Here is a 16431-nt window from a genome sequence, read left to right as displayed (position 1 = left end):
GCGTTTTATACGCTGTTTTCGTACAAATTGTACTAATCGCAGTTGGTGGCCAACGAAGTAGCATGATATGAATTATTTCCGCCCAAGCGAGCGATGTCGGATTACGTCAATCGGAACTACCCGTAGACATTAATGTAAAACAGATACAAGGAAACGAATTCTAAACGAGGTTTTGGACTGAAAAATTACGTTAAAGTCAAATGAATGACAGACAGATTAGAAGGTTGATCTGGAATGTTGAATTCGTTTGAATTGTAAATATTATTTTTGGTAACATTGAAAGGATGAAATGAAAGGCGAATGCATGCGACAGAGATGCGAATGTTGCGATGGATGTGTGGAGTAAAGAGAATAGATAGAATACGGAATGAATATGTTGAAGGAAGTCTGGAAGTGGCACCTGTGACAGAGAAGCTGAGAAGTGCGCGTTTGGGATGGTATGGACATGTGATGAGACGAAATGAAAATGAGGTTGGTAAGAGAATGTTAACTATGAATGTGGAAGGATATAGAGGAAGAGGTAGACTTAAGAAGAAATGGATGGATTGCGTGAAAGACGATATGGGTAGGAGTGAGCGAAGAAATGGTATATGATAGAAGAGTATGGAAGGAAAAAGCATGTTGCGCCGACCCCAGGTGACTGGGAGAAGGGCAGGATAATGATGATATGATGTTATACTATATTCAGGGTTTTGCTTGCTACAAATATAATTAAATCGGTATTCGAATGTAAAATTAACCGACACGTGATAAGCACCGATTTTTAGAATCGATTTTACCTGCTTGATTTACGATTAATTTTTAAGCGTTATTAAAACTACTTTTAGGGTTTATTCTCGCGGATAATCTATTGTCATTGTATTATGTTTGTAGTGTTCACTCTGTACACGTCATTAATGTTGTGAGCCGTCTGTGAGGTAGTGATGTTTTTTTATGATTGAAGGATGGCCTGGTGACCCTGGGGCCTTACCAGTTTCACCAGGACAAGTGGGCGAGCAAAGGCTCAGTCAGAAGAGGTGGGATTTGCTAACAGCCACCCGAGCGCCCCCGAAGGAGACCTAACAACTCAAGAGCAGTTGCTTCGCGAATGAATCTACTACCGGATCGGAATCGGGACCCGCTGAGAAGATCCGGCGAGAAACTCAGCGAGCTGCGTAGTGATGTCGCGACGGAACTCGTATTCCATCATTTCTAGTATTTTTATCGTGTCCATGTCCATGTAAGATACAAATGTAGTGCAAACAAAACACAAAGAGTTCTATATTTAAAAATAATATTCATTTGATTACAGAATCGATTGCCAGTCACACACGTAAATTACATTACAGCTGGCCAGTAATGTGAAATGGTAACTTCATAGATAAAAAATACCTATTATAAAAAATACCTATTATTTGTAAAGTTTCGAATGCTTTATATTTTTCGTGATTACGGACGACCGTTATTAGTCGACATTCATTTATTGTGCTAATTCTCTTTATATGTCGCAAATAATAAAATTAAAATAATAAACGCGAGCTTCGAAAACCGTTAAAGTAATTTAAGTTATATTTAACTCATGAAAACTGAAGATAAGCGCCCTGAATATTTAGTTTTTCAACCTCATAATATTATGTCTGTGTATTTAATTATCGGAAATGCTACCGCCTACGACTTTGAATTTATTTCATACCCTTATTCTCTCAGAATATTAATTAATAAATATTTTTGTACGATTTACAATTTTTGGAAAACGTTTCTGAAACTCGAATTCGTAAATAAAACTTTGATAATTACATACGGCTCGGTTACTTCGTGAACAAAATTAAAAGGGCACGTAAACAGATAAGTTAAACGAACTCTACCAATTGTATTGCGTCTAGCGGAGAAAATTAAAGGAATCTTCCTCTACTACGACTAGTACGACTAGTACTATACTAGTCGTACTGTCTACTACTAAATATGCTACAATACAAACTTTGTTTTGTGACTCCGTATCAAGAATCCATAGTTTTAATGCCATTGGTTACTATCTCTGTTCAAGATAGTTTATTGTTATTGGAAGACGTGTCACGAGAGAAAGTCGGTAAGAGTTTAGACTTTAAGCCTAAGCCTAAGCCTAAGCCTTGAGCATTGGCGCTTACCTGAGCACGTTGTGATGAGCCAGCGCGGAGAGGGTGTGATGCGGAGAATTAGGGGGTAGCACGGCCGGTATCACTGACTTCCCAGGACCTTGCAAAACTCTGATCCCCATACGGACCGTGTTCCGCCGCGACACTTTCTCATCAGGCCGCTCTGCTATTAAGAGAAAATAAACACTTGTAATATTAACTAAAAACCTTAAGCCGTCCGCTGCTGAAAATGTTTATTGCTTAGGTGGGTGGACGAGCTCACAGCCCACCTGATGTTAAGTGGTTACTCGAGCCCATAGACATCTACAACGTAAATGCGCCACCCATCTTGAGATATAAGTTCTAAGTTCTTAAGTATAGTTACAACGGCTGCCCCACCCTTCCAACCGAAATGCATTACTGCTTCACGGCAGAAATAGGAAAGGTGGTGGTACCTACCCGTGCGGACTCACAAGAGGTCTTACCACCAGTAAAGTAAAGTACTACCTGTTCGCTGGTAGCATAAGAGGCTATTCCAGCTACGCCCGGACGGGTAGATGAGCTCACGGGCTCAACCTGAGAGAATTTGCTAACGCTAGCCCTAGCAAGAGCAGTGCTTCGCAGAATCTACCACTGGATCGTAATGGCGATCCACTGAGAAGATTCGGTGAGAAACTCAGCGGGCTGTGTCTATGGGTTAGTTCGTTTGTCGAACTCTTCGTCCTAATCGACGAGTTCGACGAGAACGGTGACCGGTGCTTGAAGGACCTAAAATAAACTATAACCGTAAATAAACAAAACAGAGACAATGAAAGCACTAGAAACATTATGGCGATCTTTTGTTTTATTTTTCTTATAACATACCATTTAAAACACAAATAAGTGAAAGCTATGACTTCGAGGGAGCACGGGGTGCACGATTTTATTTTCAAGATGGATGAAGGGACTCACAGGCTATCAGATGTAAAGTACTTAGCCCTTGGATATCCTACCTTGTGATATGATATTAAAGTTTTAATTCGATTGCATAATCACTGTTCTGATATTCAATCCAAAATGCATGACTGCTTTACGCAAGCCATGATAGTTACCCGTGCGGACCTACGATAATACGTTCCTCCAATAAATAGCCAATGATGGTTGGCGATGACGGTACGTTGATTTAACCTTGTTTGTCAACCGCTCTTAATTGTTTTGTCCTATTCTAAGTCAGATAAAAATCTCTTGTAAATTCTAGTTTTGATTTTGATTGGATGGGATGGGATTGGATGGAGTGGGATGAGATGGAATGGGACTCTCAACAAGACTTGTATTCGTCTAAGTCGAACAATTTGTTACACTGCAAAATAATGTTGACAGAATTTCATCATTATCCTGTTGAGTTTAATGTACCATAAACAGTACAAGCCCATTTGCTCAGCGGCGTAGACTCGTAATAAAATTCCCTTTTATTCGTAAGCGTCAACGAATCGAGTCGTTGACCCTCCCCTATCATCGGGAGCCGGGACACGGGCAGAGAGTATAACTAAAAAATCTTCGTTATTTCTACGAAATACGATCTTTTTTGCCACGTACCATCCGGCTATGGAATGAGCTCCCCTCCACAGTGTTTCCCGAGCGCTATGACATGTCCTTCTTCAAACGAGGCTTGTGGAGAGTATTAAGCGGTAGGCAGCGGCTTGGCTCTGCCCCTGGCATTGCTGAAGTCCATGGGCGACGGTAACCACTCACCATCAGGTGGGCCGTATGCCCGTCTGGCTACAAAGGCAAAAAAAAAAAAACGATATATACGAAAAACTCAAGTTGTTCGACGAAATTCATGTTGAGGATGTCATTAAAGTAGAATAAATGTAGCTTGACTTTTTTAATTTTTTTACTAGCGACCCGCCCTTGCTTCGCTTCGGAAACTATAATGTATTATTGATTTCTGCACTATTTAATGGATGTTATTATACATATAAACCGTCCTCTTCAATCACTCTATCTATTAAAAAAAACCGCATCAAAATCCGTTGCGTAGTTTTAAAGATTTAAGCGTACATAGGGACAGAGAGATATAGGGACAGAGAAAGCGACTTTGTTTTATACTATGTTGTGATTTTTATTGTGTGATGTGTGGACGAGCTCACAGCCCACCTGATGTTAAGTGGTTACCGGAGCCCATAAACATCTACAACGTAAATTCGCCATTCACCCCGAGATATGAGCTCTAAGGTCTCAGTATAGTTACAACGGCTGCCCCTGCCCTTCAAACCGAAACGTATTACTGCTTCACGGCTGAAATAGGCAGGTTGGTAGTCGTGCGGACTCACAAGAGGTCCTACCACCAGTAAAGCTCTTACCAACATATGCTCGAACGTCGTATGAGGTTCCAATGGGGGCGCCGTGGTACTGCTTGGCGGGTACAAGTTGGACGCTTGGCGGCGCCAGTGGAGTCAGCTCCAAGTGGAAAGGAAACGCGTTGGCTCCGAGGCGTTTTATTAATGCATCCTGTCAATTATATCAACCATATTTGAATATGCGATTTCCAAAAGGGCACATCTCTGAAAATGTAAAATGTTCAGGAAATTAAAAAAAACTGATTATTTTCTAAAGCAGTGTAAAATTTAAAATATTAGCTTTTGATGTATACTTTAGTGTTAATTAGCAATTGAAAATTACTGAAATTATTATAAAATGGGTGTAGGTAAGCCTCAAAACTACATGTATATGAAAAAAACGTATTTGACAAAATATGCAACATGTGCCCTTTTCGAAATTGCATATTCATTTATTTTTATCGAATGAATGAATGAATGATTTATTTTATTTTACTAGAGGTCCCGCAGTAGTAGAAATTCGACTATAATTAATTGGAATTGTAAGTTTGTACACTATTATGATTCTATTTTCAAAGACTATTATACTTCAATTTTTCTAATGAAATACGTACTCAACAAATGTTCACGATTGACTTCCACGGTGAAGGAATAACATCGTGTAATAAAAATTAAACCCGCAAAATTATAATTTGCGTAATCACTGGTGGTAGGACCTCTTGGGAGTCCGCACGGGTAGGTACCACCACCCCGCCTATTTCCGCCGTGAAGCAGTAATGCGTTTCGGTTCGAAGGGTGGGGCAGCCGTTGTGACTATACTGAGACCTTAGAACTATATCTCAAGGTGTGTGGCGCATTTACGTTGTAGATGTCTATGGGCTCCAGTAACCACTTAACACCAGGTGGGCTGTGAGCTCGTCCACCCATCTAAGCAATAAAAAAAAAAATAAAAAAAATAAAAAAACTTCTATAATCACAAATTTCGCCAAGACAACACTATAGAAAAATATTAATAAAGACAAACAATATTTAATCTATTCTCAATTTGACAACAGACGTCAAGAACAAAAGTTTGACAATAAATAGTATGCATGATTTAATGTATCTTTTATGTATTATTTAAAAAAAAATTAGCATTATGCACTTCTTCTCAAAGTGTTTGCTTAACGTATTAATATATAGATATGTAAAACGAACCTGTAATGGAGTGTTCGGCTCTCTCTCGTGAGAACAATGCACCGGCCAGACCTGTGCGAGACTCATGATAGCCTCGTTGCAGAACTTCAGACCCATAACCTCCTCATCTTCACGACCGTACCTGTGTGTGTCAATTAAAAAAAAGTATTTAAATTTCAGTTTCCACAAACGCTTTATCTTCTTCTTCTTTTTCTCCACCTTATCCTACTAGGTGGGGTCGGCACAGCTAATTTTTCTCTTCCATTCTAAATCAGCCGTCAGCTCAACACTCACTCCTCTCTCTCATATAGTCATTCACACACTCCATCCATGTCTTCTTCGGTCGACCTCTTCCCCCTCTACCTTGCACTACCATTTCCATACATCTCCTTCATCTCTTCCATACTTCGTGAAGAAGTAAGGCATTTAAAAAAATAAACGCACAGGAATTTTTCGGGCAAGTACATTACAAATTTTACGTAAACAGTTCCATTATGGTTCAAGAAATGTTTCGCTGCCGCAAAACTAATAAAGAGCGAGGTCGAATTAATTAAGAGGTCACGGTGACCTTGGCAACGAAGTTAAACTCGCTTTTAAGAAACCCTCAATCTCTTTGATTTGACTTTCGCTATCACAAAAGTAAAATCTTTTTTACGTAGGTGACGATGCAGTATTAAGAAAAATAGCGCATTAGATTGTATGATACAGGATACCAAAATTACTCATGAGTATTATACAAGTAATTTTTTTATTGCTTAGATGGATGGACGACCTCACGGTACACCTGGTGTGAAGTGGCGACCGAAGCCCGTGGACATCAACAAAGTAAATGCCGCCACATATTTTGAAGCTTGAATTCTAAGCCTTAGTTTTATACTACAACGGTTGCACCACCCTTCAAACCGAAACGCAATACTGCTTCACGGCAAAAATAGCGGGGTGGTGGTATCTGGGCTTAGAAGACCCTAGCACCAGTAATTATGAAAATTATAGTATATTGTTATTTATAAATAATAATTTTAAAATATTTATTTATTTATTTATTATATCAAGGTAAATATCAAAGTAAGTATCAAAGTAGAGTACCAAACTGGGATTGCCAACCCTAGCATCATATTGTGAGCAAGCATAAGTGAATACTACCTCCCCCATTTCTTCCCGCGAAGCCATATGCACCTATATGTAAATATACTGAGACCTCAGAACTCATATCTTTTTTTTTTCAGGCATTGTTGAATTTACGTGCAGCGACATCTGTTGATAACAAACTAAATAGAAATAAAATAAACATGGCGCGTAACGGAAGAAATTAAGATGGCGCGTAACCGAAAACGTTACATAGGTTTTTTCCTCCCTACGTCGATAAAGAAGTTTCACTTCAAAAATGCATTTTAATTTTAGTACAGACAGCCAGCCGTTGTACAGAAAAATCGAGACTTCAAACTCATGTTTAACGATGAGTCACAGCCATTTTTATGTAAAAATGTGTGCTGGTTGATGAATTACTGCAAATAGTACTCATGGTCTCATTGGAGAATAAAACCATCGATATTTTACTGAAAATGGATAAAACAGTTGAAGTAACTTCGAAAATGCCCCGTCTTTTCGCATTAAAAGTGTACAATTTCCAAAAATATTCGAAATTGAGTTAATATGCGAAATCATTTGGTATCACCATTATTTTTCTAATAAATACTGTCAAAAGAGCATAGTTTAGTTTTAATTTTTTTTTTTAGTTTATCTATATTTTGACTACTATTAACAAAATTAATACATAATTTTATCTTACTTTAAAAGACAGATAATGTAACTGGTAAAAAAATAAAAAATAAACGTTGCAAAGATGATTACTATTAAAAATATCACATGGTAAACCTTTAAAACATTCTCCTGTAAAATTAGTAAGTTTTAAGATTATGCCGGTTTAATGTGAGAAGACTATTAACAATTAACGGCCGTCTGGTGTAGTGGTAAGTGACATGGTCACTACATAAGGGGGTCGCGGGTTCGAATCCCGCCAAGGGAAGATATTTGTATGATAAATGTAAATGTCTTTTCCAGGGTTATGGATGTATATTAAATATATGTATGTCTATAATAAAAATCTTACATTTATTTCCGTTATCTGGTACCTGTAACACAAGTTCTTTACGAACTTATCACGGGACCAGTTAACGTGGCGTGATCGTTAATAAATAAATAAAAAAAAAGAAAATCAAAACGGAATTCAATCACGTAAACGTCTAGAAAAAAGGTACAGCAAAAGTGTTTCAATGTGATTTTATAAATAAGAAATAACTCCGCAATCCAAGAACGTGAAATATTTTAGGGCCGCGCGAAATTAAACAGCGCCTTGTGCAGAATCTCACACCGAATGTCATTCTGGATCAGAGATTGACGATTTAAAATGTTTAATTAAAATCTAAAATTCATAACGCATTATACTTGAGACGTTCGGGATCTGTATCTTAAAAGACAATTTATGCAAATTGAATCGCGCAAATCCCGGATTCGTTATGGAATAATGAGAAATGTACGCCCCTAGATTCGGAAAACAGTGAAGGTATAAATCAAGACGCGTATTTCGGATATTCGAGAGATAATTTTTCATAAAGGCATTCTTTTTTTTTTTTGGCGTTGTTGAAGTGATATGTATGATGAGTTTTTGTATTTATCTTGAGAAAACAATTTCATTTTTTGCAATCTTTTCATGGATAAAGTGGCCGGTGGTATTTTTACTGAGTATTGCGAGACTGCTGGATTACGTATTGTACGACAATAAAGACATTTACGATGAAGGAACACAATATAGGTAACTAGTCTGGCCATAAATACTGTTACATAAAAACTTTTCTTTTTTTTCAACTATGGAACACGATGCTATTTTAAAAACTTCTTTCGATTTAGCGTCATTTCACATAATTTTTCGTGTTCATTATCAAATTACAATACGGAATGGGGTGTTAAAGAAAATAGGATTCCAGTGATCGCCTTTCACAAAATGGGTATGGAGCCGTCGGTCATATTCCAGACACTTCAAAAGCTTGGTATCAGCCGTATGTTCGTATATCGTACTATTAACAGATACAACAACACTTCGTCTGTCGAAGATCAGAAAAAATCAGGGATCATCATCCTGCGCCAGTGTTCGTTTGGAGGGGCGTGTCTAATCAAGGAGTGACAAAACTATATTTTCGTGAAAAAGGAGTGAAAACTTCAGCCAAAGCTTATCAAGATACAGTCTTGGATCATGTGGAACCTCTCAGCACTACACTTTTTTTAAATATACCGTGCACTTTCCAACAGGACTCTGCACCTGGTCACAAATCACGAACTACCCAAGCCTGGCTTGAAACTAACGTTCCGGACTTTATAAGAGCTGAAGACTGCCCTCGTCTAGCCCAGACCTCAGACTCTTTAGACTTCAAATTATGGTCACTTTTAGAGGACATGGTCTGCTCTAAACGACACGGCGATATTGAGTCTTTTGAAAAATCTTTGAAGCAAGCAGTGCCAAAATTTCCCATGGAAACAGTGCGTGAATCCATAGATTCGTGGCCAAACAGATTAAAGGCCTGTATAAAAGCCAAAGGTGGCCATTTCGAATGGAATATTGTTTAATTTTTTACTGAGATCTTAATAAATATATAAGTATAAATATTAATAATATTACATTACTTCATTTTAAAAAAAAATGCATTTACATTTGTAACAGAACTTATGGATGGACTAGGTTTTAAAACATAATAACATCGTATAATGAAAAATAAATCGGCTAATGATTATTTGCGTAATTACTGGTGGTAGTGTATATTGTGGACCCAAAGAGTTGGTTCTTCAAATGCACCAAAACCGAGTTCACGTTTAAAGGCTCGCTCTACTTTACGTCCGAAAGGCGACGGAATCCAAAAGTGTCCAGCCAAAAATCAAAATACCTGAATGTCAAAGTGACTTGTCCATACAGTTTCTTGTTGTTCTCCAAGCAATCCGCCTCCACGTGGAGCACCCCTTGGATCCTATCGATGCTGCCGTTTTCAACCACCAAGTCCCTCGAGGCCAGGTACAAGGTCAATTTATTGTTGGGTGACGATTTCTTGAACACCCTGTGAATAATAAAAGTTAGATTGACAACCCTGTGTGATCGCTTATAGGAATTTAAAAAAATTCGAATTGGTATACTTCAATATCAACTAGACACATTTGGAATTTTATCTAGACATCTCTCTCTCTCTCTCTCTCTCTCTCTCTCTCTCTCTCTCTCTCTCTCTCTCTGTCAACTTATTTTCTAATTTAGCTTAAGAAATATATTGATAAACATGGAAACGAATTTAATACTAGTCCATAGAATCCGGAATTCCGGAATCCGTTTTGTGAGAAATATTTTATCTCAATCAGCCCTTTCGTTTACATAGTTGGAATAAACATGCGCTGACAGCATGAAACATTCATCAACATTCCTTAAAAAGTTAAATTTGTCCTTTCAAAATAAATTTTAAGGCAGTGCTTACAACAAATAAATGATAACAAATACACTTATAACTTAAAAAGCGGTTATAAAATTTAATACTACGTACATTTCTAATTTCTAAAACGGCCCGGGCAATTGCGGTGTTAAACGAATTTCTGTCAGAAATCCGGGATACTGACGTGTTTGCTGATAATTTGGAAATACTTTTGTCTAAAATAATGTTATTTTTAGCATAATAATAATACTTAAAAATTTTAGTAATTCATTTTTGTGTTAACGAATTAGGCGTTTTGATGCAAACTGTACGCCTGGCTTTGTATTGAATTGAATAAATAAATAAATAAATTTCGCCGTAGAACAGATGTATGTACTTCACCATTCCTTCACATTTCCTAAAGGATAAGACGTCCGGTGCATCCGTGTCGAGCGATGCACCGGTGTTTGAATCTCGCAGGCGGGTACAAATTTTTCTAATTAAATACGTACTTAACAAATGTTCACGATTGACTTCCACGGTGAAGGAATAACATCGTGCAATAAAAATAAAACCCGCAAAATTATAATTTGCGTAATTACTGGTGGTAAGACCTCTTGTGAGTCCGCACGGGTAAGACACCGCCCCGCCTATTTCTGCCGTGAAGCAGTAATGCGTTTCGGTTTGAAGGGTGGGATAGCCGCTGTAACTATACTGAGACCTTAGAACTTATATCTCAAGGTGTGTGGCGCATTTACGTTGTAGATGTCTATGGGCTCCAGTAACCACTTAACACCAGGTGGGCTGTGAGCTCGTCCATACATTTAAGCAATAAAAAAAACCATTGAAAGACAAATAAACTTTTCCTACTGTAAAATATCTTTCATACAACAGAACATCTGAAACGAGCTTAGAATTGCCCTGTTTAGTCTTAAGTTCGCCACTAAAAAGCTTTAGGTACTTGTTACAGTAAATGAGTTAGCAGCACACAATCAAATAATACTATAGATACAATGTAACTCTATACACTGGAACAGTTCTAAAATTTAAGATACGCTCGAGTCCGCGCAGTTAGGTACCGCCACCCTGCCTATTTCTACCGTGAAGCAGTAATGCGTTTCGGTTTGAAAGCTGGGGCAGCCGTTGTAACTATACTGAGACCTTAGAACTCATATCTCAAGGTCGGTGGCAGCATTTACATGGTGGATATAGTTATAGATATAATATTTCCTGTTTCCGACGTGAAGCAGTAAGGCATTCCGGTTCGAAGATTGACTCATAATACAGTTGATATTTCAATATCTCAAAGTGAGTGACAACATTGAGATACTCCGGTAACCACTTAATACCAGGTGAGCTGTGAGCTCGTCCACCCGTCTATGCAATAACAAATAAATAAAGCTTTTTTATTAATACCACTACTAGTGCTATTAGCCCATGACGTTTACTGCTGAATAATGGTCTCCCCTAAGGTTTTCCGTAATGACAGGTCATGCGCTACCCACACCCAGCGGATTTCCGTGACCTTCAACAGGTCATCAGTCTACCTTGTGGGAGGCTATCGTTTTACCTGCAATTTTATTTGACCCCGTCCTAATTTGCGGGCCCTCTGATAAATGACTAAGAAAATCAAACCGCGAACCATCAATCTGGCTAATTGCCTTCGTAAATTTGGCCCCAAACTGAAGTTTGTATCACTTGGATATGTCTAGCCCTTCTACGGAACCGACCCTATATAAGGGTATGACCCAATGATTTAATGGCCCAAGCTCTAAATCGGTGTGTGTTTGCTAAAATATCCTTGGAATTTTAAGATCATGATATCTTGTTCCCAAGCAATGGTCAATAACTTTACACACACCAGCCTTTTGTTTCTGGCAGACGAGTATATGGTCCAACTAATGGTAAGTAGTCACCGTTGCTCATGGACAGCAACAATGCTAAAGGCCCAGTAAAGCCGCTGCCTACTGAGAATATGGTAGGTACATAGGAATTTTGGCGCGGAACATTCTAGAGATTTTTTTTGCTGTCATCAGAATGATGTTACTTTCGGCTTTGAGTTTGTCTTGAATGATGAATGCTACATTATGTCAGCCAGCTATTAATATGATATATAGATGTATAGTTAATTGGCATAGATGACCGTTCGTAGCAGCACTGTTTTTCTTATATGAGAGGTATCAACCATGCTTGGCTGGCCCGGACATATCTTGGTACAGTAAAAGCTCTTTATTTGCACGGTATATGTCCCGTAAATATGCCGCGAAGATATTTAAGGAGGATACGGTCCTAGATGACCTTTAGTTTTTTTGTTAAGTATTTTTCTTCCGTGTCTTTCAGTATCATGGAGTGAAGTTTATAATTCAGTAAAAAGAGAGTTTCGTTTTTTATAGTTTATTAATACTCTTATTAATACTCTACTCTGAAATGGGAGGAGTCAGTTAGTAATCGGAACTACTCGAAGCGAAACAGCGAATGGATCACCTGAAGCGAAGCGGAAGAAGTGAATTGAGAATTTTAAAGTGTTTGTGAAGTGCTAATACAGTGTTAACTTGTAATTCGGTAGAATTTTTTTTTATCCCGAGCCCCAGCGCGTAACAGTTTAATCAAAAGTACATTTACGGATGAATTTAATCTTAATGTAGATTGTTAATAATCACAAAAACTGTGAAGTGTTTGGGAAATAATATTATATTTAAAAAAACGTAAGACTAAAAGTAATTTTAATTCTAGACTTTAGCCCAGTGGGTCACAGTGGACGTAGAATCGACCTAGTGGTCGCCATTAAGTCGGTTCTAGGGTCCAATAAATAAATAAATAAATAGGAGAATCGTGACGGTGAAATCTCTCGGTAAATTATGAGTGCTCATTGTTTCCATCAGTTGCTCATTATATTTGAGCTATTTTTTGACAATATTTGCGAAATAACACCTCAGCGATTTTTAGATCACTCTTGATATTTTACTTGCGGTGCTGTCCAAAGGAAAAATATGCCGTTGACAAATGGTGTCTATCATGGCGTTCAATATGTTAATTGTGTTAGGACTCGTTACAACCGAAGGAAATACTATAATAGATAAAAAGTATCAATATTTTAATTATTTTTTTTCTGTAAACCATAGCACATGGTCACCATACACCATTCTGACTAATAAAATTTTTAAAATGAATAACATATTAACGAAAAATTACCATGCTATGCCATTAAACTAATTTCAACAAACAAATAAATAATTCTGCTACATGAAAACATATCGAGATGATTAAAAACGGAACACGAATGAATAAAAGCACAACATTTACAATCGTTCTTAGGGATACCAGCTCTAAATAAACACCAATACCAACACGTATCGGAATCCCGAGCAATATTGATTCCAGGATCGCTTCGCGTTGAATGCTTCCGAACACACCATTGTTGTCCAACGAACCAACATTTTAGGTACACCGCTGTACTGAAATAGACCTTGTAATTATGTCTTACCGTTGCGAATTCAATGCGTTGTCAGACGTCATGTCCAAAACGTTCCGTAACCTGCGAACAAGATAATAATACATTGTATCATTGTTTTCGAAAAAGCAGTTTCAAATTTGGAAATTGTTTTTGTTGTTTCCGAAATAAATTTCTTTTTAAATTTCGAATTGTATTTCGAATTACATAGGCATTCGAATTTAAAAACTAAGAAAACGATTGGCAGTAAAAATTCAAGAAAAAAAAAATTAACATAGCAAACATGTTTTTATCATCTTCAATCCTGTTTGTCAAGTAATATCGTTGAAAAGTTTTGGGATGAAAACATTCTCCGGATTTTTCATTTCAATGATCTTTCAGTCGCTAGTAAAATATTAAACGACCAAGCTGTTGCAGCGTGGCGTTTCAATTTGAAAATTTTAATAACAGAACGGGCTGAACAACAAAAAAAAAATTAATTCGAATTTTATCTGTGCAAGATTTAATCTAAGACACAAGGAACATGTTCGAATGGCCGGAAAATGTGTAATTAAATTGAGACAAGCAAAATTAGTAAATTCGCAACTCTTCCTGGGATCTATTTTAATCTCACAATGTTATAGGCATTACCGTTATGCCTTATTCTGGGGCAAAGCATTTATTTGTTGCGGCGTGAAGGGTGGATATTTCAGGTAATATGGAATTTGAGACTTTAACACTAGGCCTCAAGGTGGGTTTTGTCTTAATAAAACTATGGTCTTCTGGCTGAAAGCGGGTCGTAAGAAAATTTTATTACTCACTGAATACATATCTTTTTATGCTTTACATCGTAGTACTTCAGCAAATTTACTAAGTAAAATGTAGATGGATCTCAATAAAACTATTCATGAATATGCGATACTGTAACGTTTAAATATCAGTAGATTGTTATCCATATTAAGCGCGAAAAAGGTTCTTAATTTGACTGTATCTTCGATTCAACATACTCTGCTTTTGTAATGCTTGTCATGACCCAGCATCTACATAAAAGGTATGATGAAATGCAAGAAAAACGGCCTTTTGTAGCTCGCCTTAAAAAAACATGAAAGTAACAAAAAAAAAAGCGTTTGAAAAGGTGATACAATAAATTGTTGGGCAGCTAGACACGTAAAGGCTAGTGGTACAAAGGTCGGCTTTTTCCAGGTTAAAAGTTGAGACCCGGCTCGGCGTTTGGCGAAACACCTGCCGCGACCCAGTTTATTAAATATTTCACATCTAAGCTACCGTGCACACTGGGCACGGAAAACGCTGCTTTTTATTACTGAAATGGTTGGTTGTACTAGACCTTCAGCCACTTGCAGCTTACTGTTTTGGGTTTAATACTCTAAACTATGAATAGGTATTCTACAGCTATAGTGGACGTCTCCTCAGAATTCCGTGGACCGCGCACCGTACCAACATTTCGATCCTGAAAGAGCTCAACATAAAGGAGAGACTATCGTCAATAGTCCAATTACGAATCGTCAAGTTCTTCGGGCACATCACTCGTAATGAGGACTCCATTGAGCGGTTGGTGATGCAAAGGAAAGTCGAGGGCAAAAGATCTTGCGGACGATCTCCAACACGATTGACCGACCTAATAAAATCTGTGACTCACTCCAACATAAATGTTTGCTCTCACTCTGCGAAACATCGTGCCACATGGCGTCGCATCGCGAGAGCATCGGTATCGCAGGATCCGACTGATGCATGACCATGACCACTCTGTCAAGAGTGTACGAATAGGAAGAAGAAGTTATAGTGGTCACGGACGACTAAGGCGAAATTTAAATACTGTGCTAACTCACACAAAAGTCCTTAAAACCGTAGGTAAATGTAGTTTTAATTATGTCCAAAACTCAAGAAAACTGAAGAAAATTATGTTATACCTACATGTTCACAAATAACTTACAACCTGATGAATAATATTTTAGTTTAAATTGTTGGCTGTAGGAGGTATTGTGAGGTTTTTACTGATGGCAGGACGTATTGTGAGTCGACACGGGAAGGTATCACCACCCTGCCTATTTCTGCCGTGAAGCAGTAATGCTTTTTGGTATGAAGGGTGGGGTATCCGTTGTACTATACTGAGACCTTAGAACTCATATCTCAAGGTGGATGGTGGTATTTACGTTGTAGATGTCTATGGGCTGCGGTAACCACTTAACACCAGGTGGGCCGTGAGCTAGTCCACCGCAAAACATAAATTTAATAACATATCGAGCAACTCGACTTTGCCACTTTAATTTAGACTCTCTTTTTAACCGGAGGAAACTAATGGGGGGTATATTTCTGTGCAAATTAATTCATGGAATAACCGATACACCTAATCTATTAACCCAGAACGAAGAAATATAAACCGTTTATAAGAAAGCCCGCTCGTTCGAATTTAGGTGCTTACTCTCCCTTAAACAGAATCCTTTGGGACTACAATAATGTCCACGGTAGCGCGGTCTCCGTCAATGTTCCTTCGGAGTTGTCCGATTGCGCTGAACTAATTTTAAGTGAAATAGATGTTTTTTTCTAATTGTCTCACAACTTACAGGAAAAATCTGTCGCGGATTTTCTCCCAATTAAATATAAATTAATCTTAAGCAATGAATGAAATGTAATCAAATCTTAGCTGTATAATATATTTTTTTTATGTTATGCATTGTCGATTGCACCTATAATTGAGGTGACATCTGCCATGAACTTTTGTCAATTGTTCAATGTTTTGTATTGATGATCACTTTGTTGGTGCAACTTAACAAATAAATAAATAAATAAATAAACTCTAAAATGAAACGTTATTTTTACAATAAGTCAAACAATATTAAAGACCAAAAAAAAATGCAATTCAAATCGTTCCGGATACAATAACGAAATTCATTCAGCTTCTCTAATTTTAGAGTTTCCACTAAAATCGGAATCCGATATCGGAAGGCACACAGCGT

General features: G+C 37.7%; 1 protein-coding gene across 4 annotated transcripts in view; it reads right to left on the bottom strand.

Annotated features, from left to right (window-relative positions):
* Positions 1-16431, bottom strand: part of LOC101740789 (phosrestin-2) — a 79046-nt gene that overhangs the window by 23810 nt on the left and 38805 nt on the right. For 3 of the 4 annotated variants that reach the window (XM_012692577.4, XM_062672419.1, XM_062672420.1), the window contains exons 2-6: positions 13511-13561; positions 9520-9687; positions 5606-5726; positions 4433-4580; positions 2124-2277 (exon numbers count right to left, since the gene is read on the bottom strand). In XM_012692577.4, the coding sequence (XP_012548031.1) occupies positions 2124-2277; positions 4433-4580; positions 5606-5726; positions 9520-9687; positions 13511-13542 (623 nt within the window). In that variant the 5' untranslated portion in view covers positions 13543-13561. The remainder of the gene's footprint in view (positions 1-2123; positions 2278-4432; positions 4581-5605; positions 5727-9519; positions 9688-13510; positions 13562-16431) is intronic. The other variant, XM_021349594.3, reaches the window with a different exon arrangement.

This window comes from Bombyx mori, chromosome 15, assembly GCF_030269925.1.
Source record: "Bombyx mori chromosome 15, ASM3026992v2".
Lineage (NCBI taxonomy): Eukaryota > Metazoa > Arthropoda > Insecta > Lepidoptera > Bombycidae > Bombyx > Bombyx mori.
The sequence above is the reverse complement of the archived record's forward strand: the minus strand, read 5'-3'. Positions and strand labels throughout refer to the sequence as shown.